Source organism: Fistularia commersonii, chromosome 21 (assembly GCF_037954325.1).
Source record: "Fistularia commersonii isolate RoL2024-O1a breed Wild chromosome 21, RoL_Fcom_v1.0, whole genome shotgun sequence".
Taxonomy (NCBI): domain Eukaryota; kingdom Metazoa; phylum Chordata; class Actinopteri; order Syngnathiformes; family Fistulariidae; genus Fistularia; species Fistularia commersonii.
In genome coordinates, this window is record NC_141304.1 from 7,155,936 (window position 1) to 7,182,382 (window position 26,447).

A 26,447-nucleotide genomic window follows, 5' to 3' on the forward strand; every position below is an offset into this window, starting at 1 on the left:
ATTGTTCATGCTCTACTCTTTGTTCTCTGCCATTTTCTTTATTCAGCAACACTTAAAGTACTCCTTCAAACTTCCCATCACACTTCAGGCACCTGTCAATACATATCCCTTTCCATCCTTAATCAGTAGAACCTGCGTCATGTCCTTTCCATCTCTAGCTCTCTGTTTGCCAATATGTATGACTCAGTCTCTCTCCCCCACCTCCCTTACGCTCCAAACCTAGCATACAAGTCATCCTGTGCCCTTTGTTTGGCCTTTGGAACAGCTACCTTCACCTTGTGCTGCAACTACCTGTACTTTTTGTACATTCTCACCGACTACTACTTTGTCGTTACCATCTACTTCAGATTACAATGTCTATACAAGCTGTAGTCAACCTATGTTTCTGCCTCTTTTGGAACAAAGTATTCACAACAGCCAATGACATCCTTTTTTGCAAAGTCTATCATGGTCTGGTCCTCAGCATTCCTATCCTGGATACCAAGCCTGCCCATTACTTCTCATCACCTCCATTGAGGTGTACACAAATGACCACTCTCCAGAATGTTTCCCTCTCTACTAATCCATCAGTGGGCCATAACTGCTAACGACATTGAATACCACACCTTCAGTTTCTAGCTCCAGTCACATCACTGTATCTTGCACCTTACTCACCTTCAAAACTTTCCTAAGGAAGTCCTACCTCGAGATTACTCCTTGTATCTACATCCCTTCTCCTCATAATGTTCACCAACTCTGTAGCCTTTCCTGTCATCCTCCCTGATATTTAGTCACTCCTAAACGCTTGCCTATCCTCCTCTCCTTCTGTGACCGACTGTGGCCAAATTTCCACTGGTCCCCTGTAGGTTATCAGCACCAATGGGGCTCGTTGATAACCTTGGCCTTGACCTATGTGGTACAGAAGTCAAAATCAGAAATACTTTATTGCTCTTGGAGGAAATTGAGTGAATTAGTGTGATTGAGTATATTTTTTTTCAATTCACGTTACATTTGGCACAAGCTTTACATCGGATGCCCTTCCTACCAAAGCCCTCTGCATTCATCAAGGCTTGGGACTGGGTAAAGAGAACAGTGGCTTGTGCCCCGTTAAGACCAAATTGAAGAACTTGGCCTTCAAGTCTAAACATGTTTGCATTATCCCTCATGGCTCAACACATTGCTTCTGAAGATGAGTACAGAGAAGCAATATATTGAAAAAAGAAAACATTTGATGTATTGGAGGCGCTCAGTAGTCAAAAAATTGATCTTTCATTGTGAAGAGGATTCAATTTCTTCATTGCTTTTTTTTTTCCAGAAAAGCAAAAAATATATCATGGGAGTCTCGTAAGGAAGGGCATCAACCAAATCTCCTGTTATTGATCAGTCCTCCAAATTTGATGGAGACTCATGACAAGACTGGGCAGATAACAAACAAAAGGCAGAAGGTTAAAAAAGTGGAAACCAAATCAATAATGATGACTGACATGATGAAGCTTGGGTGATCAGTATTTTGGCCTCCTAGCATAAATAATGGAGAGCAGCGTAAATCTACCTCACTTCCCAGACAGCTCCTTTTCTCCCTTCCTTTCATCCCTTCATGATTAGTGATATGTTCTCCTTTTGTCACATCAATCTATGTGTAGCCATTTACTTTGGGAGAAAATGCAGGGCAGAACAAAGATAAAATGCATAAAAGAAGGTAGTTTTGTGTGTTTGCTTTGGGACCTCTGAATATTCTGGAAACTCACTGTTAAACACATCCTCGTTGCTACTCTGATTGGAACTATTCATCAGTACCAATTGTACTCAAGAACTGGCATGATAAGATTTAATAATTATTCAGTTATTGAACCATTTTTTTTTTTTTTTTAATTAATTCATAGAGTCTTTTACTTTGGATATACTGTAGGTAGTCTGGTTTGAAGTACGGTTGTTTTGCAAGAAAATATAAACAGAAAATATGCAAGAGTTGGTGTAAATATGAAGATTGGCAGTTCATTGGTCTGTAAAAGGCAGGAAAGTCAAACAAGCCAACCATTATGACAGGTAATAACGATAGAGAGTCAGGAAGGAAAGAAAAATATGTAAGCTTTAATGGTTTTCCAAAGAAAGTGTAACTGGCTGAAATAATGTGAGTTCATAGCAGAACATTTGAATGAACAACTCTGAATTTGTGCTTTTCAAAACAAGAAACACACAAGCATTTTTTTTTTTTTTTATACTTGTTGAAAGTAAAGCTGCTTATGTACTTTCGCTTCAGAGCTTTTTGTTTCAGCGCTGTTTTTTTGTCAGGGGTTTTCAACTGCCCTTCTTAGAATGGATTTAAGAACAGTCATCAGTTAAAGTTAATGTTCACATCTGTAACTATATTTTTTTGTTTCCTGAGCTGCTTTGTAACAGTGTATATAAACCACGCATCAGCTCAGCTTACTTGTGTGATCTGCTTGCAGGCTCTTTGACGCAAGATCTTGGCTTGATGTAATTATTCGTAGCTTGCCGATTTTAAAAAAGTTTCCACATGTATTTTTTTTTTTTTTTGGTTTGTTTGTTTTGTTTTCTCTTCCGAAAGACTTGGTGTGCGCTGCATCCTCTCTTCTTAATATTACTCATCCACCATTCTTTCTTTCCCAGAGCCAAACAGAGGACGGTTTACCTAGGAAATATTCTCCACTCTCTGGCAACTGGATGGAAAAGAGGGGACTCTTTGACCTTGGAAAATGAAGATGTTGTTGCCATGGGAACTGTTAATCCTTCTGTCACTCAAAGACTGCCTTGCTGGTGAGACACCAAGTCGAGTCGCCTTTCATGACACACCTGCTATGCATATATCTCTCCAAGGAAAGGTTTTCTTCATTGTTGTGCATGTTAAGATAACCATTTCATTCCAAACGGAAAATACATCAAAATGAACCATGATTGTATCAGATGTTGTAACTGTGCAGAATCCACACAAGCAACTTCTGTTGTGAAAAAAAGGGAAGAAAAGAAAAATAGCAGATTGAGTTTTGTGGCAATTATGTGAGGCAGACTTTTTTTGGAACCTTAGTAATAACAATCCAAGACATAGAGCCTGTAATTACAATATTCATTTCTCGTTGAGAGACGCAGGTGTTATTTAGGGAACTCACTTCATTCACTGATTGACCAGCTTAACCATAGTCATTACCAGTGGCCACCAAGCAGCTGAAGTGCCCTCTTTCATTTTTCTTTTTAGCACACTTTGATCTGAACTGTTTCTATACCTGGTCTTAGACCAGACATGCAAGATAATCCCTTTTTAATATTAAGAAGTGGGGGCCTTGGCTCAGGTGGGTTTGAGAGGTCATCTTGGCACTATTCAGTACTGGTTCGATTCCTGGGCTGCTCTCAGCCAGTCAAAGTTCCAGCTGCTCCCCTGGCGCTGCTAAGCCTGCTGCTCATGGTTCATCCATGAATTTCTCTGATGTTTTGCTGTATGTATAATTGAATGTGATAAAATTGCCATGATTTGGGGGATTATGTCTGACCCAAATGCAAGGACACTCAGGACGTAAGGGGTTTTATTGACCAAGGGAGATGAATGGAGGGCTGTGCCAGGGCCAAGTTGTTTCTGGGAGTCTCAAGAACTGGGGAGGAGGGGTGTCGGGACCCTCAGAAACTTGGGATATGAGAACCCACCAGTGATGGATGGATGGATGGATGGATGGATGGATGGATGGATGCATGGATGGATGGATGGAAGGATGGATGGCAGAACCCACTCTAGACATCTATCTGGCCCCAAAGAGCTGGCAGCAGGCTTCTCTTATCCTCTGCCTGACAAGGCCTGATGAGCCGCAGGTGTTCATTGCTCCCCGGTTGAAATCATTCGCATAACCCCGGATTCCGACAAAAATAAAGCTCTTTCTTCCTCCATTTCTTCATAAAAAGACAAAAAAGTTAGGAATCAAAACTTCACGAGCTGAATTTTACAAATTTCAAGTCAGATACTATCTAATCTGCATCTGGACTATGGGCACCAGTATTTTGTCAGGAGTAGGAGTATTATCAGAACTATGACATGATTCTTTCTGATTTAAGATCTAAACTGAATTGACACAGGATGGGTTACACAGGTAGTGTTCATGGCAGCATGTGTACATCCATATATCCACCACTGAGCTCTTATCTGTATGCATTCGCATGAAACCTAATTAAGTGTCATTTTTGTGTGTGAGTGTGTGTGTGTTTGTCTATATGCATGAGCATGCATTTATGTATGTTCGCAATTTCCTCACTTAGCGTGCATACAGGACAAGTCCAAGCATAAACATAACCACCCAATCATTTCCCAATTGAAATAGCCCAACTATTAAAGGTTCATTAATTTGTTTAATTTTAAGGATGATACAGCGGGTGTAAAATTGAAGTACCTCCCTCAGTGACTGAGGAAACAAGGTCCTTACCGGAGGCAAAAACTCCCACTCTCATTAGGATGGTGATGATGCGGGGGGGGGGGTCTCCTTTTGTCCTCGTCAAGGTTGAACACAAAAAAAACCCCCTCAAACTGCGACAAATTTTCCAATAGCAACATCAGAGAGGGACTCTGTTATACCACCTGGGGAATGAGAGGGTGGACATTAGTCTGCTAGTGTATGAATGTGAGATTTCATCCATTGAAGAAATGCTGGATTTCATAGGAGTAATTAATGCAATGTTCATTAATCACTCCTGTGTATTGATAGTTTGGCTGAAGCTAACCGAAATAACAAGCTTCACTTAGCACCAATACGTGTGCAAAAAATGCAAAAAAAAATATCTGTGACAAGATTATTTATAAAAGTATCCTTTATATCAGGGGTTGGGAACCTTTTTGACTGGGAGCCATAAAAGCCATATATTTCTAAATATTTTTCATCAAGAGCCATATAGTATTTTTTAATGTATAATAAATGAAATATGTCTTACTTTTAATACGACCTCTGGTGCTGCATGGATTTGTATTAAATGCTGCTTTATACTTGACCGTTTCATCAATGCAATTTTTTCATAGCATATTAGACATACTGCAGATCCAAATGCAAATCCCTCTGTCCATGCAGCCTGGAACGCACAGCAATCATCATCTTTTTTTTCTTTTCGCCATCTTTTCCGTTACGAGGGTTGATGCGGATAAACTAGTTGGCTATCTGATGAAATTAATTTCTTCACCTTTACAATGACCCGGACGTGCCTTTGTTCCCGATCCGACCGACGGGTGACCCCGTGAAATTTATCTTCAAAAGTAACTTCTGTTTACTTAAAAATGACACAGTATTATGAAGAAATATGGCCATATACAGTTATTTGGCTCGCAAGCCATAGGTGCCCGAACAGCTTCTAGCCTGTCAGAGCGGTGATTTTAAATGGTCAATCAATTCTTTTTTTCTCTTGCTACACAGATAATTGAGATACTCAGTGCTTTGATTTTGATCATGGCTTGTTCTTGAGGAGGGCTAGGGTAAAGATCAAGTCTAAAAACCTGTGACGTTTAGCGTTAATTGTTCATTGTTTCCTTGTGCTGGTTTTTCCTCTGGGTTTTCAAGTTTTCTGTCAAAGTCCCAAAACCATGCAACAGGTTGTTATATTGGTTTAACTGAGGTTAAATTGTCAGAAGATGTGCGACTACATGTGGTTCTGTGACTCACTGGTGATCGATCCATTCTGATAGTAATATTATCCACCCATCCATCCATCGTCTGCCGCTTATCCTGCACTCAGTGTTGAGGGGGATGCTGGAGCCCATCCCAGCTACCATCGGGTGAGAGGCAGGAGACACCCTGGACTGGTCGCCAATCAATTGCAGGGCCGCATATGCATATTAATAGTTGCGTAATATTAATTATATGCTCTTTGACATGTAATGCATTGAATTTTTGTCACTTACAGTTTTTGTGGAATTATTGGATTTTAAGATGAGCCATTTCAAATGCTGAACATTTGTTGGGATCCTATGAGATGTCTCATTTTGTGAGTTGCTAATGTTATTCACCATTTTTTGAAGTTTGAACTGCTTATGTTCATGGTGGATGACTTCAGGAACTCAATGAGGGTGTATATTATGTATTAATACACTAGGACTACATTAATATGAATGATCACAATAATGCATTTGCAGCTGTTTAATGGAAACATTCTGTTAAAATCAAGAAAATGAAATATATGAATTGCGTTGGAAACTGCTTAGAAAAAGCTTGGCTACAGCTGTGCTTTCCTCAGATAAATACATTGTTATCACACTGCGTTACCTGCTATGTTACATAGGACAAGAGAATAGAATAAATGTAGAATCCACTTTTAGTCCTATGGTGGTACCTGGTTATGTAGCTGAGGGGTTTATGTATGGTTCTATGAGCTCAGAGGGATTTGTTGTCTTAATTCAGTGTCTCTTCTGTTTCAACACAGAGAATACACGCCACGGTCCTGTCTTCACCCAGGAACCCAGTGACAGTATTTTTCCACTGAGCAAAGACGATAAACATGTGTTTATTAATTGCAAAGCAAAGGGAAACCCACCTCCACATTACAGGTAGGAGTTTCTAACAAACTTCAAGGTGATACTATAGAGTGGAGTATCTACATATGCGCTCTCCGAAGTTGAAAGTAATATCTGTGTAATCTATTCATGCATTAGTTACATATACTTATCGATTGCATATCCATCAATTGGTTCTTTTTAAAATATTAAATTGGTAAAAAAAAGAAAAATCTATTTGACATTATATGTGTTTGACAATCATACTTTTTGCTTTGTTCTGTATTTGCAGGTGGAAAGTGAATGGGAGAGAAATTGAGACAGAGTTAGATCCAAACTATAGCCGTGTGGAAGGGAACCTGCTGATCAATAACCCTCATGTCATCGATCACGGGGGCGTGTATCAGTGCATTGCCACTAACACCTTTGGGACTGTAATCAGTAGAGAAGCAAAAGTCCAGTTTGCATGTGAGTTGGTCCTTATTCAATTTTAATATGAATCCCCTAATTTGTAACGTTTTAATAAAGCTGCAAAGTGTAAAGTATCAATTAATTCTTAAAATTCTCATATAATACCAATTCACTGATAAGATAAGATAAGATAAGATAAGATAAGATAAGATAAGATAAGATAAGATAAGACAAGATAAGATAAGATAAGATAAGATAAACTTTATTGATCTCCTTGGGGGAAATTCTTTTGTCACAGCAGCATAACAGTTCTGGTGTCAATAAATATGGATATAAAAATAAATTGAGAGACAATTAGAAAAATAGCAAAAGATTAAGACAATTAGCAAAAAAATGCATCTTTAATGCTTTAATGCAACTTTTGAATTAAAAAAAGAAGCAAAACACATCAAAATTGAACCTCTTGCAATGGCCCTGATCCGTGTATTTCAGGTACATATATTCTTCGGATGAAAATTGACTTTTTTTTTCAGCTAGATAAATTTGCAAAGTTATGAGCATCCAGTCTCTGCTCTGTGACCTCCAGCACACTCATCAGTCTCAAACGTACCACTAAGTCCAATACCTCCATGTATTACCTGGATCCATGCTATGCAAATTTGGTTGAAGCCCACCTTCAAGCACCAAATATTCTCCAACCATCTAATGGACCCACAATGACATGCACTCATCTTTTCCCTCTTACTTTTAAAAACTGTGACAAAGTTCATAAAGTACAACTTCCAATTCCACTTGAAAATGAGGACTATACACATCTTTAGTCATACTGGAATACCCATTATTTTTATAATCATATATTCATGGATACAGTATTTGGTGAAAAAGTATGGCAAGTATATTATTTTAATTATCTGATCATTTTTGCATCTCGCTGACAACAAAGCTCATGTAGCTCATCACCTTATTTCCTATACAATATTTGGGACTTTGCACTTTATATTTTGTTTTATTTACAATGTTCAGTCATTCTTTACTTTTATATAAGTAATGTCTAATTGCAGTCAAATTCCTTGTATTTGTGAAAAATGCTTGGCCAATGAGTTCCAATTCTGAGCAAAAGTACTTGAAAAATGAAAAACAAAAACAAGGTAGGTGATAATGGTAAGAAAAAGGTTCAAGCCATTTTTTGTTTGTTTCAATCTTTTTTACTGATTTGAGATCATTCCTTCCCATGTTTTTGGAATAAAATATTTATATTTTCCACCTACTCTCTCATAATCAATGGCAGTATTTATTATATTTATTCTTTTTTTTCTGCAGTATAGTCAGAATGAATGACTGCTAATTCTGTATCCTTGTGTGCTTCCATCAGAACATATGAGGAAATAGCAGGGTACAGTATATCTTAATTAGTGAACTTTTCATCATTTCAATTGTAATTTGATCACTGCTGATATTGACCCCTCAAAAGATTTTGTTGGTATTGTTTTAGCCACTGGGGTTAAAGTTAGTAGCACAGAGATATATCTCTATGCTACTAACATAGAGTTAGTAGTGCTTTATTAAAGGTGAAATTAATCTCCCCTGTTCAGTTTGAGATGAGAGGCCTTTTTTGCTCACCCCGTGTAAGATCTTTTGTACATTCTTTGTCATTAACAAGGGACTCAAGGGTTCGACTTGAGATGAAAAGTCAGGATTATAAAATCTTACCCTAGTTGCCACTTTTGAGTAAAGCTATAACAGCATCCAGACCATTATTTTTCTTTTAAATGTAGATATTTGTTTTACGCCCGACAGTTCTCCAGAACTTCAGCAGCAAGTCCAGGAACACGGTATCGGTGAGGGAGGGTCAAGCTGTGGTTCTGCTCTGTGGCCCGCCGCCCCATTACGGAGGTACATCGCTTCATCTTTGTTGTAACTCTTTTGCATCACCTGCTGTAGTTTCATAGTCCTGCTTGCCTCAGCGATCTTTATGGTTCCTCACTGGGTGCTTATTATCTCCCTGTGTCTCTTTTGTTTTTATACCTCCTCTTTTTGCCGTTCTTCTCTTCGAAACCATGACACCCTCTTCCCCACTCGGTTCCCCTTATCTGTCAGAGAGGGAACTTTTACGATCAGCCACAGCCCTTCCTGCTCAGGCCTCTGCCTTCACATCTATAGTTCACTGCTCATATGATCTGTGACCAGGTTGGCATCGATAAAGTCTCCAGTGCTTCACTTCCCAACTGTCACTTTTCAGCTCTATGTGGGCAGGTTATCTAGGGGTAATAAAGGCTTCTGTTGGCTACTGAGGCCGGGGTAGTGTTTATCCGCTGGCACAGCTGTGTCTCGGCTCATGTGCCTGTGTGCTGCTGATTAGCAGACCCTCAAAGTGGTGTGCGCTCCTGCAGCCATTCAGTGCCCACCAGTACAATTTCACGCCAGCGTGCAAGCCGTCCTCTTCTTTCTGTTTCGCAATGATTCCTGCGGCCTTGCGGGACTCTACACTCTCGCAATTTGCCCTCTAGCCTTTCCTCCCTTTCCCCCTTAAAAGCCTCAATATCTTATTTTTCTACTTAAACCAAGCGCCGTCACGCATTTGATGGGATTTGCACTACATGATAATGCTAGCTTGAGGTGTTTTAAAATTGAAAAACAGCAAAATGAAAGGTTGCTCCCATAAGATTGAAGTTATGTCAGAGATTTCCTTTTTTTTTGTTTTTTTTTTTCTTTTTTTAATATGGTTGTTGAGGAATGCAAGGTATACACCTGTTCATCTTATTAAAAGGGAAATCATCCAAAGCTTCTCAGAGAAATCAATAGGTAAGTGGTCTAAAAGGAGCCGTGCTGAGAGTTAAACTCTGTCAGAGGACATGAGATTATGTGCCTGCTAGTCCTCTGTTGCTGTGAGACTTCAACCCTTAAACAGACCTAGTCTGTGCTAGTCTCTAATCATGAAAGGTCTGTCAGTATCTGCCCTGACTTTCTCTATAATGATTTTAATTCAGTGTTTTCCCTCAAGGAATGGACTTTTTACTGTCTACCCAGTCAAAAGGGCTGACTGCAGAATGTCATGTCTGATACAGGAAGACTTCCCTACTCGTCAAGTTCATTCCACAGTCCCCACAGGCATCACTTTCACACACTCACTCTTTCTGCATCTGCACATGTGTGTGTGCGTGGATGCGTGCATGTGTACGTGTCTGCATGTTTGATGTTTGTGTGTGCGCTTGTGTATAATATCTAACATGGCAATCTACATTAATTAAAGTCAATTACAGACTTTTAAATGGCATACATTTGTGCAGCATGAAAAAACAGGAGGAAATATGTCTATCCATTTCAAATGGGTCCAAATGGACTGTGCAGAGGCTTTATTGACCTTTTTTTTTTTTTTCTTCAGTAATTTATCAATTAAATTCAAGTGAGGTCAATTTTTTCCCACATCATGTGTTGTCAGAAAGATGTTTGGATTTTCAGCAAATCACATCTTTTAATATCAAAATAACACTCTGTTCTATGAGTTGGGATAATGAACATCCTCCAGGCCACAAGTTTCACATGTATCTTCTTAATATTAGCCATACAGGACTAATTAGAATATTGTTATTATGTTCTTTATCTTCTGTAATGCAATTACAAAAACAAAAATGTCATACATTCTGCATTCATTACAAATCAACTGAAATATTGCAAGCCTTTTATTATTTTAATATTACTGATTATGGCTTACATCTTAAGAAAACTCAAACATCCTATCGCAAAATATTAGAATATCATGAAAAAGTAATTTTTGTTTTTTTTTAATTGCATTACAGAAGATAAAGAACTTTATCACAATATTCTAATTTTCTGAGACAGTCCTGTATGGCTAATATTAGGAAGATATGTGTGAAACTTGATGTTTGCGTATGGCATCAATTGTAGGGTGTAATTGTCGTCTACTGAAATATCTTGACAAGGATAAGGTATGAATAAAGAACCAAGTTTTTAGCCCTTTGATTCTTTAACTTACTATTCTCACGCTAAAAGGCATCCTTTTACACAGAAAAATGAATGAGGTCATGAGTATTTGTCAATAATTCTGCATGCAGAGCCTTTGTCACCCTTTCCATCTATCCTTGAATTGGCTTCTTCATGAAAGAAAATAAGCTCTGCCAGTTACCTGTTGCACCCTTAACCCATGTCCTTTTCCTGAAGAAAATCCTCGTTTGTGTAAAAGTGTGCACTTAAGAGCAACTCGGCTGAAAGATTTCTCTAGATTGGACGGCTGCTCATCTTAAGAGTGACTAGTAGTCAAGGTAGCACACTGTTGTTTTCAGGTCAGATGTTGAAGAAAAATAAATTATATAAAAACATTTTGTTATATTATCCGCAGTCATGGAGCAGTTTTATTTGGGGGGGGCAGGCACCAGAGGTAGAGCAATTATCTTTGGAACTGAACATTCCTGGTTTGATTGCTGGCTTCTCCTAGTGTGTTGAAGTGTTGTTGAGCAAGACAATGAACTCCTAACTGCTCCCCTGGCGCTGGTGGACAGCAGCCTAATGCGCATGGTTCACCCATGATGGGTTAATTGCAGAGAACAAATTTCCCCACGGGGATTAATAAAGGATACCGCTTTATATTCGGAATATCTGCTTCATTTCCTACTGCCGTTTGACTTTCTTAAAGAACCAGCCTGTATGCCTGATTTCTTGTCAAATTGTTACCAACATTTTGCATTCCCTGTAATTGCTGTTATTAAGCTTACATTTTAATAACCAAATACAAAGAACAAAAACATTAATTAGTGTATTGCTCAGTGACTCCTCTTTCCCTCATTTAGGAACTTATTTTGCGCACGCATGAAAATAAGCAATATACAAACCTTAATGTTTACAATGGATCAACTGTAGCAAATCTACTCTTAGTTTCTGACCGACAGTGAAATTAAATGTTTTGCTTGCATGATTTTTCAGGTTTTGAAATGGACAAAATTTGTTGATATAAGTCAAATCTCTATAACTGTAACTATATTGCATGTTTTGTTTATTATCTATCAGCTTCTCAGTTACAAGTTAGCTTAGAAGCCTACTGTTCAGACCAAGCTTTGAAATGTAATTTTGTTCTATTGGCCAAAATAATCAGAATTAGAAATAAATTTTTGATCCAGGTGACTATGTGGTTGATTTCCAGGACAATGTTAATATCTTCATATATAAATAGTTTGGTAAACGTTTTCTATTTGTCAATTGGTGTTCCTTTGTTTAACTATGGACATGTGCAGAAAAAGGGCATTTTAGGTCACATTTTTTTTGTTACGCTTGACAAAAAGTCTGTACTCTAAAAAGTCATTAATCAGCGAACACACCAAGAAACTAAGGCCATACAGATCACAAGTTTATCCTCCTGAACAATCACAGCTGCACCAACATGTGCACAAACTTGTCAAATCAAAAAGTAAGATGTTCAGTTATTCATTCATTCATTCATCAGCGGATTCATTTCCAGCAGGACACAATTAAGTCCGGTTTGCAGAGTTTATTTAAAAGCTTCACATCCGAAACACAGGAAGCAAAGCTTGCATATCAGGTGGACAAGTAAAAATAAATACATAGACAAACAAACAACCAAATAGATAAACAATCATCGTAACATCTTTTCACTGCACACTGACCCCCTAGTTGTTTAATTTTTAAACACTTTAAATCCAGATGAGGTTTTCAATATGAAAATGTACTCACAGCAATAATCTCTTTTATTCTTTGTTTACAGAGACAATATTTCTCAATACGATCTCTTTTTCTTGATAATATATCTTCTTTTAGGGCTTTGTGATCAGTGTGACCGCCTAACCAATATTAAATATCACAACTTTTATTTTAAAAACAATACAAAAGATACATGTCTATTTTGGAAATAGTGAAGGAAATAAGTTAATAAAATCCTTATAAAAGTGATTTCCCATTTCAGTTTTGAATTGAAAGTTTTGAAAACGGATGCAAGGGGTAATATAATGCAAAGTAACCTAATTTCCATTTTAAATTAGTTTTTATCTTGGTGATACAGCTGTATAAATCAATTGCGTACAAATGTTGTGATACCTACTTTTCTAATCTTTTTTTAATTGCATTTGCTTGTTCCTTGTTTTTATTTCAGAGATCAAATATTCATGGATATTCAATGGGCAGCGCAGTTTCCTGCAACAAGACGCCCGTCGTTTCATCTCCCAGCGGACTGGAAATTTGTACATTGCCAAAGTTGAAGCCTCAGATGCTGGAAACTACACATGCGTGGTGAGAAACATGATGACCAATGCAACAGTGTTCAGCTCTGCAACCCCTGTGGTGGTGAGGAAGGATGGTAAGCATCCTCTTGTTTGCCTCCGCTGCCTCCTGGTTATCTTGAGCACTGACCTGGTGCTTGCTGTCTGAGTGAGGGCAGGCCCACAAGATAAATCATACATTCTGAGGCATAAAGTTGTTTTTCCTTAGTATCAGGTTTTTGCATCATAAGAATCTGAACTCTGGATTTGGTTCCAACCACCTCAATTTGAATGAATTCACATATCTACATATGCTCTTGACAAAAATGCATGCAAGCACACACACAGTTACCATCCTGCTATATATACAGTAACTGATAACAGCAATTTGCGTGTGCCACTTCAAATTTGAGCCATGGCAGATATATAATCCAGACCCGTCCATCCACTAAACCAAATGCTACTGTATACAGTATCAACATGCGTGTTCACTCTTAGCCAGTGTCATTCGGATCACGGTGCTTACATCTCGTATGAATTAAATAAAACTCCATGCCCATTTGTGTTTGGAGTGATGTGATTTGCTTTTTCTCCCTTATGCAGTTGTAATGGGTGAATATGAGCCAAAGATTGAGGTTCAATTTCCTGACACCCATCATGTTTCTAAAGGATCATCAGTAAGGCTGGAATGCTTTGCCTTAGGAAAGTAAGTGTACAAAGAATTAGACCTCCTGTAACCGTCGCATTATATTGCATCTATATGTTGTTACAAACATTCCTGCAAATATGACCTTTACTCTTTGAACTCTGCAGCCCTGTGCCTTCAATCTCCTGGAGAAGAGCTGATCGAAATCCTCTCCCTGGCAAAATTAAAATCAACCACTCCAGTGGGGTACTGGAAATTCCATATTTTCGCCCGGAGGACTCTGGTGTTTATGAATGTGTCGCTGAAAACAGCAGGGGACGAAATGTTGCCAGTGGGCGACTTGTGTTACAAGGTTTGTAATCATGCATATATTCTTTGCCCCCATTTGTTTCCATCATATATTTTACTATTGATTTATGTTAGTTTTCATTTCCAGTGTTTCAATCGGGAGAATGTGAATAGAATATGGATTTCATTTGTGATGATTGTCCTTGCTATTATGTCATCATGGCATCAAAAGATGATCTTTTGTCTATTGAAAAAATTCTTTTGATCTTATTTCTTTTGAATTAGAGTACATATATGAAGTTGCAGTTTCCATAACTGAAATGATCCAGTCAGTCATAAATAAAAACAACAAACAAAACAAGCATTTTGTGGAGTGATGCATGTGTGGTAATGCATTTCAAAGTGAGTTACAAAAATTATTATCCATCACAACATCCTTAAAATAATCATGATAGATCAGCATCAAATGGATGCTGATCCATGCATAGAATAATTATAGTTATACTTCTTTTACCTTTTCACATTGCTCTTCAATCATAACAAAACTTAAGTAAATTAGGTCAGCTAAAAATGCCTTTGTGTCCATATAAACTATAAAGAGCATTTGTCAGGGTACAGTCATCAAAATATAGAAATAGGGTACATTATCAAGGAGGAGATGAAACAAGACATGTGTTTGACTAAAACTGATTAAACATAAGCCGATCAAGATGAAACATAGGGTTTTAACAAACAGTGGGCTAACAGAGGACTGGAAGTTAAGACGGACAGATTAAAAGACTGAGATCTTGTTTGTTATCATGCACGAATCATAGATCATTGTATTTTTAATGTTCAACATTCCAGAACAGGTCAGATAATTGTGATTAAATCATGAATGATAACAAAAGCAAATATTATTATTATGTAAAAAAACAATAATAATGAATAAAACTGTACAATAACCACTAGATGGTGTTCACTGATGTGCATGTTGATCTACAGAGCAAAAGATAGTTTAACTTGCAGGTATTTCAATGGAAAAGCCATATTTTAATCCTGCATTTAGAATTGAAATTTCATTTGGCCCAATACTAATAATGACTATTATTATTATTATGTATTCAGCTCTCATTATCCATCTGCCTCGTTATTTTTTATGTAGCATGTAATTTGGATCTCAGTTTAGAATGCTCTTGATGAATATGCAGTCACATATGAAGGACACAGCATTGTAGTATAATGAGTTGTTAAAATGATCTCCCCAGTGGTCTTAAAATGAACTGAATCAATGATATACAGGGATCTAGGTATTGTGTTGTGCTATGTTTCAATGAACTGCCCCCAATGGGAATGGGTTTTCCCGCAGTGTGCCTGCAGGTCAGTCCCAGACGCTGATTGCTTGATAAGGGCTGTCAGACTAAATTGGGAGCTAATTACATTCAATATGCAGGAGCACACTGAGTGAAACAGGCGTTGAAAATTTGCCTTGCTCTTCTAAGTATGAAAATCTGACCAGGGGACTGCGGAAATCGCTCTAGTGGTCAGAACAAGACAAATTGCTGTCACATTCATGTCATGTTAAATCAGACTAAGACTAAACTAATAATAATATGTACTGTTTCTGCAAAGTAAATTGAAACCAGTGAAGCCACGTCCTTGTCAATTTAATCTTTAAATTCATCCTCACAGTGGCCTCCCAATACTACAATCTAACACATTTGTAAAGATTGGATACTAAATTCTTGCGCTTTTTATCACAGATGTTGAACATCTGATGTGGCTTCAGACACTTAAAGATGTTCATATGGCCATTGATGCTTATCTGCAGTGGGATTGTAAAGCTGTGGGCAAACCTGAGCCCATATACAGATGGCTAAAGAATGGACAGCCACTGAAACCCCAGGTAAGTGTTCACAGGAACTGTTTAGCAGGATATTTGAATAGATAAGACAAATAAAACCTCAGTAGATTATATAGGATATTTAGTAAGAAGCATAAACCTAAGCAGGCATAATAGAAATTGACAAATGCATTATTATAATATTCTGAAGCCATTTTAATAGATGTAAATCATGATACCGGATTAGATATTGAAAAGAAGAACAGAAGACAGATATTGATGGGGAAAAACTGAAATAAATCAAATGTGCCTCCATCAATCTCACACAAGCATTTTAATAAAACATTCTTGACAGGGATTATCTTGATCTGACCTTTAATAGGAATTGAATTATTGACAATGAACTATTGAAAAAAAACAATATATTTTTCAGTTTCTGTTTGTGTGTGTGTGTGTGTGTGTGTGTGTGTGTGTGTGTGTGTGTGTGTATGTGTGTGTGTGTGTGTAACTATTGCATATAATAATAACAATAACATTAATAACAACAACAGTAATAATAGTAATAATAATAACAGCCATCATCATTTTAATCAAAATAAGAGATTTGTTATTCATATTTAAGAGGTTTACTTAACATAAGTCTACTGGATTTATTTACAGGAAAGAATTCACATGGACGCTGGTCGAATGACAATATCCAGAATTAGTCTGCTGGACTCTGGAATGTATCAGTGTATTGCAGAGAATGAGCACAGCTCCATCTATGCCAGTGCTGAGCTCAAGGTTGTAGGTAGGCAATTTATTTTCCTCTGCACAATTTACACTGGAATGGTTTGGGACAAGGGAGAATTTAGAGGAATTTAATCATTGAGTGAATGAATTAAATTAGCACATTGTTACAATAAACAATACAGTGCAAAATACAGAATACGATACAAAATACAGTAGTACATACAAATCACTTTTTAATTCACCCTCTTATACTCAATTCCCAAAAGTGTGAATCATTATTGACAGTACAAAAGACATTACTAGAAAATGTGGGTAAAAAAATGAAGTCAGTATAAAATTAATGTATGCCTATTGCACAAGTTCAGAGTGAACCTTAATTTTTTTTTGAAAAATGGGTAACTGAAGATTTGAATTGGTGACCAATAAATAATAAACCTGGAATTACATATATATTTAAAGGAAGAAAGACAAACTACACAAACTGCTACTAGGAAATGAAAGCAGTATAGAAAATGACTTAATTTAAACAAGAGCAGGATGACTTTGTTATTTTACTATCCAACAAGGTACTGTGTAAATGATGCGGAAATCCGCAGAATAAGTAATGGAATTTTTAAAAGTACGTTTTTTTCATTAGCATTCTTGCTTTCTTATTTTTCATTTTATTTTATGTATTTATGTATTAATTCATGCCTATATTAAACAAACAACGAACATACAAACCTGTATTTCTGCACTGGAGATTGCAGCTGAAGCGCAATTGTGAAAAGACAAATAGTATCAACCGGGTTCTGCCTCTCAGCCTCACCTCCTGACTTCAGCCAGCGCCCCGTGAAGAAGAACACGGTGGTCCAGAGGGGCAGCGAGATGGTTTTGGAGTGTCGTCCCCATGCTTCCCCAAGAGCTGCCATCTCCTGGTGGAGGGGAGGTGAACAACTAAAGGACAACAGGAGGTAGGGAATTGAATGCACCACTGCTCATGCAATTGACGACATGTGTTAAAAGGTTTGCTCTTGTGGTCGTATTCATTTCTAGGTCTCATTGTTATTTACGCCCCAGCTCAAGGGGACTTTAGAAGTCAGTGCAGCATAAAACTACCTCTCGATGTCCAAGAAAGTGATTTCTTTTCTAGATATATTATATATTGGATATATTTCTTCATATATATATATATATTTGCTGCTGCCAACATACTGATGTTTTGTCTGATACATTTTTATTAAATGTAAAAATCCACCTAGGCAGTCCGGTCATTTTTGTAATATAAAACTCAAAGTGCACAGAAAAATTTGGATGTTTGAAATTTCTAAGCCTCCACAGTGTCACTGCTGTACAAAGTAGTCAAAACAAAATGTTGGGATGTAAAGATAGATAAGATAAGATGAGACAAGACAAATTTTATTGATACCCATAGGGGAAATTCTTTTGTCACAGCAGCGTAACAGTAATAATGTGAAAAATAAACATGAATATAAATATAAACAGAGACAGTTAGAAGGCAGAAGATAGCAAAGACATCCACGAATAAATAGACAGCAGGGAGAAAAACAGCATAGATCAGGGATAATAATGGACAACAGAATGGAACAGTAAGGGTGAAAAGTAGACAACAAAAACTAAACCACAATAAAAGTAGGGTGACAATAGCAATACCAATAATAAATAATTTAATGAAAAACTAGGCAGGATGCTTGCAGTCTGGGACCAACAATGATAAAAAAGACAGCAGAGTTAGGGCGGGGCATGTGAATGGGCGAGGTAGTGAGACTGTGGTAGCAGCGCAGATGCACCTCCGGCTGGTCAGTGTTGTGTGCCATTCAGACTGCTGAAATACAGTCTGATGGCCGTGGGCACAAAGAAGCGTCTAAAGTGTTCAGTTCTGCACCAGGGTGGGATGAACTGTTGGCTGAAAGAGCTGCCCATCAGCCACAGCTCATTGTGCAGGGGGTGGGAAAGATTGTCCAGGATAGTTCCCGGGTGGCCTTCACCCTCTCCACTGCCACTGATTAAAGATAGTCCAGGTTCAGTCCCACCACCAAGCAGGCTTTCCTCACTAGTTTGTTGAGCCTGTTGACCTCACCAGTCCTGGCACTGCCCCACCAGCACAGTATAGGGAAGAAGAGTGCGCTGGCTACCATAGACTGTTAGAAGGTCTTGAGGAGCCTGATACAGACGCCAAACGACCTCAGTCTCCTCAGGAAGAACATCCTGCTCTGACCCTTCCTGTCGAGTGCATCAGTCTTGTGTGACCAGTCCAGTTTATTGTTAATGTGGACCCCAAGGTCCTTGTAGGAGTCAACTATCTCCACCTCCTAACCCTGGATGGTGATTGATACCTGTCCCCTCCGATTTTCACAGGAGTTGTAAACCACCTCCCTGGTCTTAGAGATGTTGAGAAGCATGTGGTTCTGGTTGCTCCACTCAACAAAAGTCGTGATCAGATCTCTGTACTCCTTGTCATCATCATCCCTCCAGAAGGGATCGGGCCCTATGAGTGAAGATGATTGCATTCTCCACCCATGTGCTGCGTGTACTGCAGAGGGTCCAGGGCAGCAGGTCTTGAAGGTGCTGGTGTACAAGCCTCTTGAACAACTTCATGACGGGACGTTTGTGCCACCGGCATGTAGTCATTGAGATCCCAAAGAGAAGCTGTCTATTGGGAAACCAGAGAGAGAGCAATCTTTTCTCACCAGCGTAACTCTACTTTCATGTGATGCTTACCATAATGGTTTAAAATATAAAGGTACTCCTACAAACTAGAGGAAATGGTTTGCATAGTTTTATTGGGGACCAATACTAATTTTAGTTCAGGACAGGATTGAGGATGCCTTTGGCATCAAGGTGAAAAGAGACAACATGTGTTTGTTCATGGTCATGTTGATGCCCTGTATCAGGCTACATTGTCATGCACTAGTCTATTCTCCGACATTTTCTCCTCCCTTATCCATGTGTATGGGAAAGGAATTTTTCAACAAAATTTTTCAACTGCTGACCATGAATTGACAAACTTACATGTTTCTATGTATATTTGTGTATATTGGGATTGTGTATACTGTGTATGTATGTATATATATATAGGCTTATATAAATACATATATATATAGGCTTATATAAATACATTTTTGATATGTACATATACTATGTATATGTATGTGTAGAAAACAAAATCAACTTTTAAAACTTCACAGGAGTTAAAATGTTGAATATTGATGGGAAAAACCCTATCCATGTCCTACATCCAATCCACAATAGTATCAGAAGTCCTGTATCAAGCTACATAATGAACTTAATAGTACTAATTTTTTCTGTAAGCCTTACCATCATTCAGGCAGTTTCTCAATGCTTTAAATTCAGAGGCAAAGAAAGGACTAGTCGTTACAGTCCCTGGTTTTTGCATCACTTCTAATGGGGAGTTCTTGAGATGTGGTTGCCAGGCAGGAGAACATAGAGCAAACCCATACAGGAGGACATAGAGGATGAAGGAGAGAACCCAAGCATGAGAACATGGAGTGAACACAAAGAGAGGACCCATCAAGGTGCAAACATGGAGAGAACTCAGGCAGAAGAACATGGAGTGAAAACAGAGAACCCAGACAGGAGAACTTCGAAAACCCATGCTGGAGGGCATGGAGTGAACTACAAGAAAGAGAACCCTGGCGGGAGAATATGGAGACAACGCAGATAACCCAGGCAGGAGAACATGGAGAACAGAAAATACAGGCAGGAGAACAAAGAGAACGCACAGAGATAACCCAAGCAGGTGGCCATGGACAGAACACAAAGAAAGAACCCAGGCAAGAGAACATGGAAAGGACCAAGGCAGGAGGAAAAGGGTTTACAGAGAGAGTCCAGGGAGTGGAACGTGGAGAGAACCCAGTGAGAAAAAAAATCAAGGAGAGAACCCAGGCAGGGGAACATGGAGAACAAAAAGAGAGAACCTATATAGGAGAACATGGAGAACACACTAAGAGAACTCAGGCAGGAACACAAATGTGGTTACTATGGGGGGTGGCTTCTTTGACGCTATACCAGTTGGACTCTGCTGGGAAAGTCATAAGAGATGTTTGCTCTTGGGGATAGCTGCTATGTGTCTTACCATCGGGACATATCATCAGTCGCCCACACAGGGTTTTAGGGTGTTTTGGCCATTTAGTTGTAACGTTGTTGACATAGAAGGAGATGTCGGATGCCTCTTTGCATCTTTTTATGTCTTGATTTTGAAGCTCATTTTGAATTTTGTCTTCAGTGTTATCCTCCTCACTCATGTCTCTTGGGTTAGAATTTAGTGTTTCCTTGATCGGTCTTCTCCCGGTTCCCAGGGCATTTTGTCTGGTGTGAAAGAAAACTGTAGCAACGGCATTTGGCTGTAGTTTCAGTTTTTAACTAGAAGCACCTGTGAGCGCCTTTAGCAGCCTCGGTCAGCCAAACGCATCAAATGCATCGGGAGGGAGGTGGCAAGATCACAGACATGAATCCCCAGGCCACAAGCATTTTTCTGCAACTTTCTTCACGTCTTGTCCCTTAGAAAGCTATGTAGACTTCTTTTCAACAACACATTCTAATATGAGACAAACAGTAAAGCGTATTTATGCCAATTACCTCTCCTTGTCGGGGTTCTATTTTATAAGAAGTTGGTCTCAAACTATTACCTGTGAACTGAGATAAATGATAGAAACGTTATTGTATGATTCCAATTATTCCAATGATTTTTATTGTCAATATTGCTGAACTTGTGTATTTTCATGTTCAAATACAGTGGAAAGACGTTAAGTGAGACAGCGAAGAGCTAACTCAGTTTGCCTATTACGCGATCCCTCATAAACTTGGTTGAGCTGCAAATTTCTTTTTACTTATACTGAGCATATGCAATTGATCTCTCTCTATGTCCCCATTGTAATGTTTATGCACACTTTTAATATATGTCCTCACATTCCATAGTGTAGTTCATGTATTGGAGGGGACGCACCCAGTATCTTTGCCTCACTGAAGGGGCCATGTGTGAGCACATGGACTCCTTCTGCTAATATTCTTCTTCACATATTTTACACAAAAAGTATTGTGAATAATATGCATGCAAAACTAACAGTCAAGTAGAGAAAGTCAAGTGCGCCGTGTCAGTCTGTTTGCTTCTTTTTTTTTTCCTGATTGCAAAAATGAAAGATTATATCCATCCATCCATCTTCTGCCGCTTATCTTGCTGGAGGATTATATATAAAGGTTAAAAAAACTTCTCAAAACTGGACTCTCAATCAAAACTGGAAGTGATAAATAATTGAAAACTGAGCTAAATGATTTGCCTCAAATGACAGGACATAAAATAACACTCTTTTTTCAGTGTGGTACATACATAGCATATAGCTTGAATCAAACTGACCAAGGGCAGCTTTCTTCCCTCGCAAAAATCTCTATTGAGACAATGAGACTTTTAAAACTAAAAGACCTTTTACATCAAAGTGATAGAGATGTTTGTCCAGAAGTATAGGGGAATTAATTTTATTTACAAGTGGAGTTAAGACCACAAGTACACTGCTGTACTGTCCACAACAAAATTTAAATTAAATGTTCTACTTTGGCCAAATATGTACCTTATCTATGGATGCGTAAGGAATGCTGCTAGGGGATATAAAACATAGCCAGTAGACTATGTGCAAGTAGCCAGCTGGTGAACGGAGAATTTATGCTACTCTGTTGAATTCATATACAGTATTTATACAGTATATCTGACTTTGAAAGAGTCTGTTCCTCCCCAGCCATGAACCTCACCACACATCACTGGCAGCACCATAGATTGCAATTGTCTAGAAACACTTTCTTTCATCATCAAGTTAAGCTTGTTGTTAAATTCTTTGAATACATCTTAGATGTATTGAGGTACATGCCACTGCTCGTCAATTAGTGAAGTCATCATGTTACAGAGCCTGTACCATAAATCTATCGCACATCTAGAAGTGACAGCTGCCACTTTGGTTAGAGAAATTCAAAACGTTCCAGTATTCTAATTACATCAGGGATGTGTTCTGCTCCCCCCTCCGTCCCTCCATTCAATTGCGCGAAAGAGCTGCCAAACCACATTAAAATAGTCACCCATCAAAATCATAAAATGTACATTAGCAAATAAATTTAATATGGGTTTAGACTGAAAATGCAGAGTTCCAGCAGTTAGCTCGTATATTAATAGACAGTTATGGTTAAGCTATAAATGGTGGCTTTCAGCAGAACCACAGACTCTTGGCCATTAGCGATAATATGCTTTTGCCAGCATTTTGTCACAGAATGGCATCTCTCCACAGCTGTTTAGTCTTTCTTTTCTTCATGATGCATTATAAAATAGGTGCATAAATCAATAGAATAATAAAATATAGATCCCTAAAATAGATTTCTGTAGATTTATTGTTATATGTATTAGAAATAGTACAATTAAAAATAATAGTAAAAAAAAAAAAAAACACTTGGCACAGTGGCCTCAGAGCATGAAGGACCCCGGTTTGATTCCGACAAAGGGGACCTTTCTTTGTGGAGTTTGCATTTTCTCTCAGTTCAAAAACATGTAGAAGGTTAATTTGAAAAAATTGTCCTGAATGAGTAAGTGTGTGAGGGAATATTGTCTGTCCGTATATGTGGCCCTGCGATTGACTGACCAGTCCAGGGTGTACCCCGCCTCTTGCCTCTTGCTGGGATAGGTTCCAGCATCCCCCGGACCCAGAGTGCTGGATAAGCGGCAGAAAATGGATTGATGGATTGATGGATGGATGGATGGATGGATGGATGAATGGATAAAAATTATAATGATAATAATAATAATGATAATAATAATAATGATAATAATAATAATAATAACAACAATTATAATAACAATAATAATAATAACAATGATAATAATAAACTATAATGTTAAATATTTGGTGTTATACATAACATTATACCTGGAGGTAGTCATACAGATGCTATCAGTCCTGTGTGGAAAGTTGTTATTGCAACATTTGAGCTAAACAATAAGAAGAATTTCTTTTTCATCTTTTCCCTTTAGGAGTTGCCACAGTGAATTAATCTCCATCTAACCCTCCATCTGTTCTCATCCTCTTCACTGACACCAACTGACTTCATGTCCTCTTTCAAGACATCCATACATCTTTTCTTTGGTCTGCCTGGCAACTCCAATTCAAGCATACTTCTACCGATATATTCACTATTCCTCCTATGTACATGACCGGAACATCTCTGGTCTCTGACTTTATTTCCAAAATATCTACTGTTTTGTCCCTCTGATAGATTCATTTCTGATCCTATCCATCCTTGTCTCTTCCAAAGAGAACCCCAACATCTTGAAACATCATTGTCCATGGGGATTCCTGTCTAACATCATCTGTCAGTATGTCCATCACCACTGGAAACTGGAAGGGGCTCAGAGCTGATACAATACCATAGTTAATCTCTTGGCAGCCTGTTGTATGCTATTTCTAGGTCTAAAAAGCACACTACAGCACCCCATTCTTATGGGCACCGTTACACTTCTCCATTCCTCAGGCATCTACTCACTCTTTAAGATCCTGTTGAATACGTTGACCAGAAACTCTACCACTACCTCTAGTAGACACTTCCATACCTCCTCAGGTATATCATCAGGACCAAATAACTTTCCACTTTTCATCCTCCTTAATACCCTCTTCACTTCACCTTCACTAATTAATCATCACTCAATAATCAATTATCACTTCTGCTATCCTCCTCCTTTTTAATTTTTCCTTTTTCATCAGTTTTTCAAAGTACTTTTTCCATCTTCCCATCACTCTCCCAGCATCTGCCAATACATTCCCTCCCTTTCCTTAATCACCCGAACCTGCTGTGCATCCTTTCCATCTCTAGCTCTGTTTTGCAAAGCTGTATAAATCATTATCTCCATCCTTATTGTCCAACCTAGCATATAGCTCATCATATGTGCTTTCTTTGGCATTTGCTGCCACTACTGTTACCTTGCGCTGCATCTACCTGTACTCATGTCTGCTCTCTTCAGTCTCCTCAGTGTCCTACTTCTCCTTTGCTAACCTCTTCCTCTGTATATACTCCTGCCCTTCTTATTTCACCACCAAGTTTCTTTATCTACTGTCCTTCCATAAAGCATACCAAGAACTCTCCTACTTGTCTCCCTGATCACATTATCTTTAGTTGTCCAGTCAAGTGGAAGCCCTCCCTGACCACCCAGAGCCTTTTCTCAACTCCTCCCTGAAAACCATACAACATTTTTTCCTTTTCAGCTTCCACCACTTTGTCTTCTGCTCTGCCTTTGTCACCTTTACCCTTCTTGTCAACATATCCATCTTACAAACCACCATCCTAAGCTGTCTGGCTACACTCTCACTTACCACTACTTTGTAGTCACTGATCTCCTTCAGATTACATTGTCTAGACAAGATCTAGTCTACCTGAGTGCTCATACCTCCGCTCTTATAAGTTTCCTTATGATCCCTTTGCTCACTACAGCCATTTCCATCCGTTTTGCAAAGTTTATCACCATCTGTCCCCCTGCTTTCCCACCCTTAATACAGAACCTGCTCATCACTTGTTCTTGTTCTTCACCTCCAGTTCCTGCACGAAAATGTCCATTGAAGTCTGCACCAAGTCTACCACTCTCTCAACTATAGGGATATTCTGCATCACTTCAACGACTAACTCATATTACACATGTGGGGCATAGCCATTAACAACATTGAGCATCACGCCTTCATTTCCAATTTCAGACTCATAAGTCTATCTGACTCTTCACCTGAAGAACATCCCTAAACAACTGCTCAATCGAGATAACTCTTTCTCCATTTCTCTTCCTGTCAGTACCATGACAATATAATTCGAAACTTGCTGCTAAGCCTCTAGCGTTGCTTTCCACCTGCACTCTTGGACACACAGTATGTCCACCTTCCTTCTCTGCATCATGTCGACCAACTCTACCTTTTCCTGTCATAGTCCCGTTATTCAAAGTCCTTACTCTCAGTCCCAGACTCTTGCCTTTCCTCTTCTCTCTCTGCTTCCGAACACACCTTCCTCCTCTCCTTCTTTGGCCTACAGTAGCCTAGTTTCCATTGGTTCCCTGTAGGTCATTGGTACCAATGGCGGTCGTAGTTAACCCAGGCCTCGACCAATCTGGTATGATCTGGTTATTGTGGTTGATACGTATCTTTGGTTTTGGCTAAATGTTTACACCGTATGCCCTTCCTGATGCAACCCTCAGGACTTATCGGGGTTTGGTACTGGATCAGGGAAACACTGATTGGTGACTTCCTTCCAACCATCATTACAAAAGTTACTTATACATCCTCACCAAGCTTTTTGGGCACAATTTATAAATTTAAGATCAGTATGGAAGACTAAATTAATTTAGGGATAATGGCAGGTCTCGACTCCCACCTGGCATTGTTTTTTTTTTTTTTTTTTTTTTGACTCAAACCTGTTTTATGTCCCAGTTTTATAAGGTCACACAAAGGATTTGAATTCTAATCAAATCAGTTCACTCCCAGCATCATTGCTCAAACAAACAACAGAAATATTCTTCTGGTCTCCTGTTACTTCCCAGCCAACAAGATTATATATCCATCAATCTATTTATTATTATTATTATTATTATTATTATTATTATTATTATGATGATGATGATGATGATGATGATGATTATTATTATTATTATTGTCATATTACAATATCATAATAGTATCATAATATTACAGTAGTATTATACTCATCAAGTGTTTATTTAGCATTTTATTAATTTGTCCGCTACTTTATTTTTTCCTTTTCTGATAAACCAAAAAGGATTGTAAAGAGCTTAAACGTAAATAATTTTTCTTATACATCTCACTATCTTGGCCGGCTCTAATTAACATG

The 26,447-nt window shown here is 38.4% G+C and overlaps 1 protein-coding gene across 1 annotated transcript in view; it reads left to right on the forward strand.

Moving 5' to 3' along the window:
• The first annotated feature begins 2,466 nt into the window (after positions 1 to 2,466).
• The window catches only part of cntn6 (contactin 6), a 48,395-nt gene continuing 24,414 nt past the window's right edge, over positions 2,467 to 26,447 (forward strand). Inside the window, exons 1-10 of the mRNA XM_086168696.1 lie at positions 2,467 to 2,757; positions 6,382 to 6,505; positions 6,744 to 6,919; positions 8,660 to 8,755; positions 12,981 to 13,184; positions 13,690 to 13,792; positions 13,900 to 14,084; positions 15,763 to 15,905; positions 16,503 to 16,632; positions 17,377 to 17,527. Coding sequence (XP_086024822.1) covers positions 2,697 to 2,757; positions 6,382 to 6,505; positions 6,744 to 6,919; positions 8,660 to 8,755; positions 12,981 to 13,184; positions 13,690 to 13,792; positions 13,900 to 14,084; positions 15,763 to 15,905; positions 16,503 to 16,632; positions 17,377 to 17,527 — 1,373 coding nt within the window. The 5' untranslated portion in view covers positions 2,467 to 2,696. The remainder of the gene's footprint in view (positions 2,758 to 6,381; positions 6,506 to 6,743; positions 6,920 to 8,659; positions 8,756 to 12,980; positions 13,185 to 13,689; positions 13,793 to 13,899; positions 14,085 to 15,762; positions 15,906 to 16,502; positions 16,633 to 17,376; positions 17,528 to 26,447) is intronic.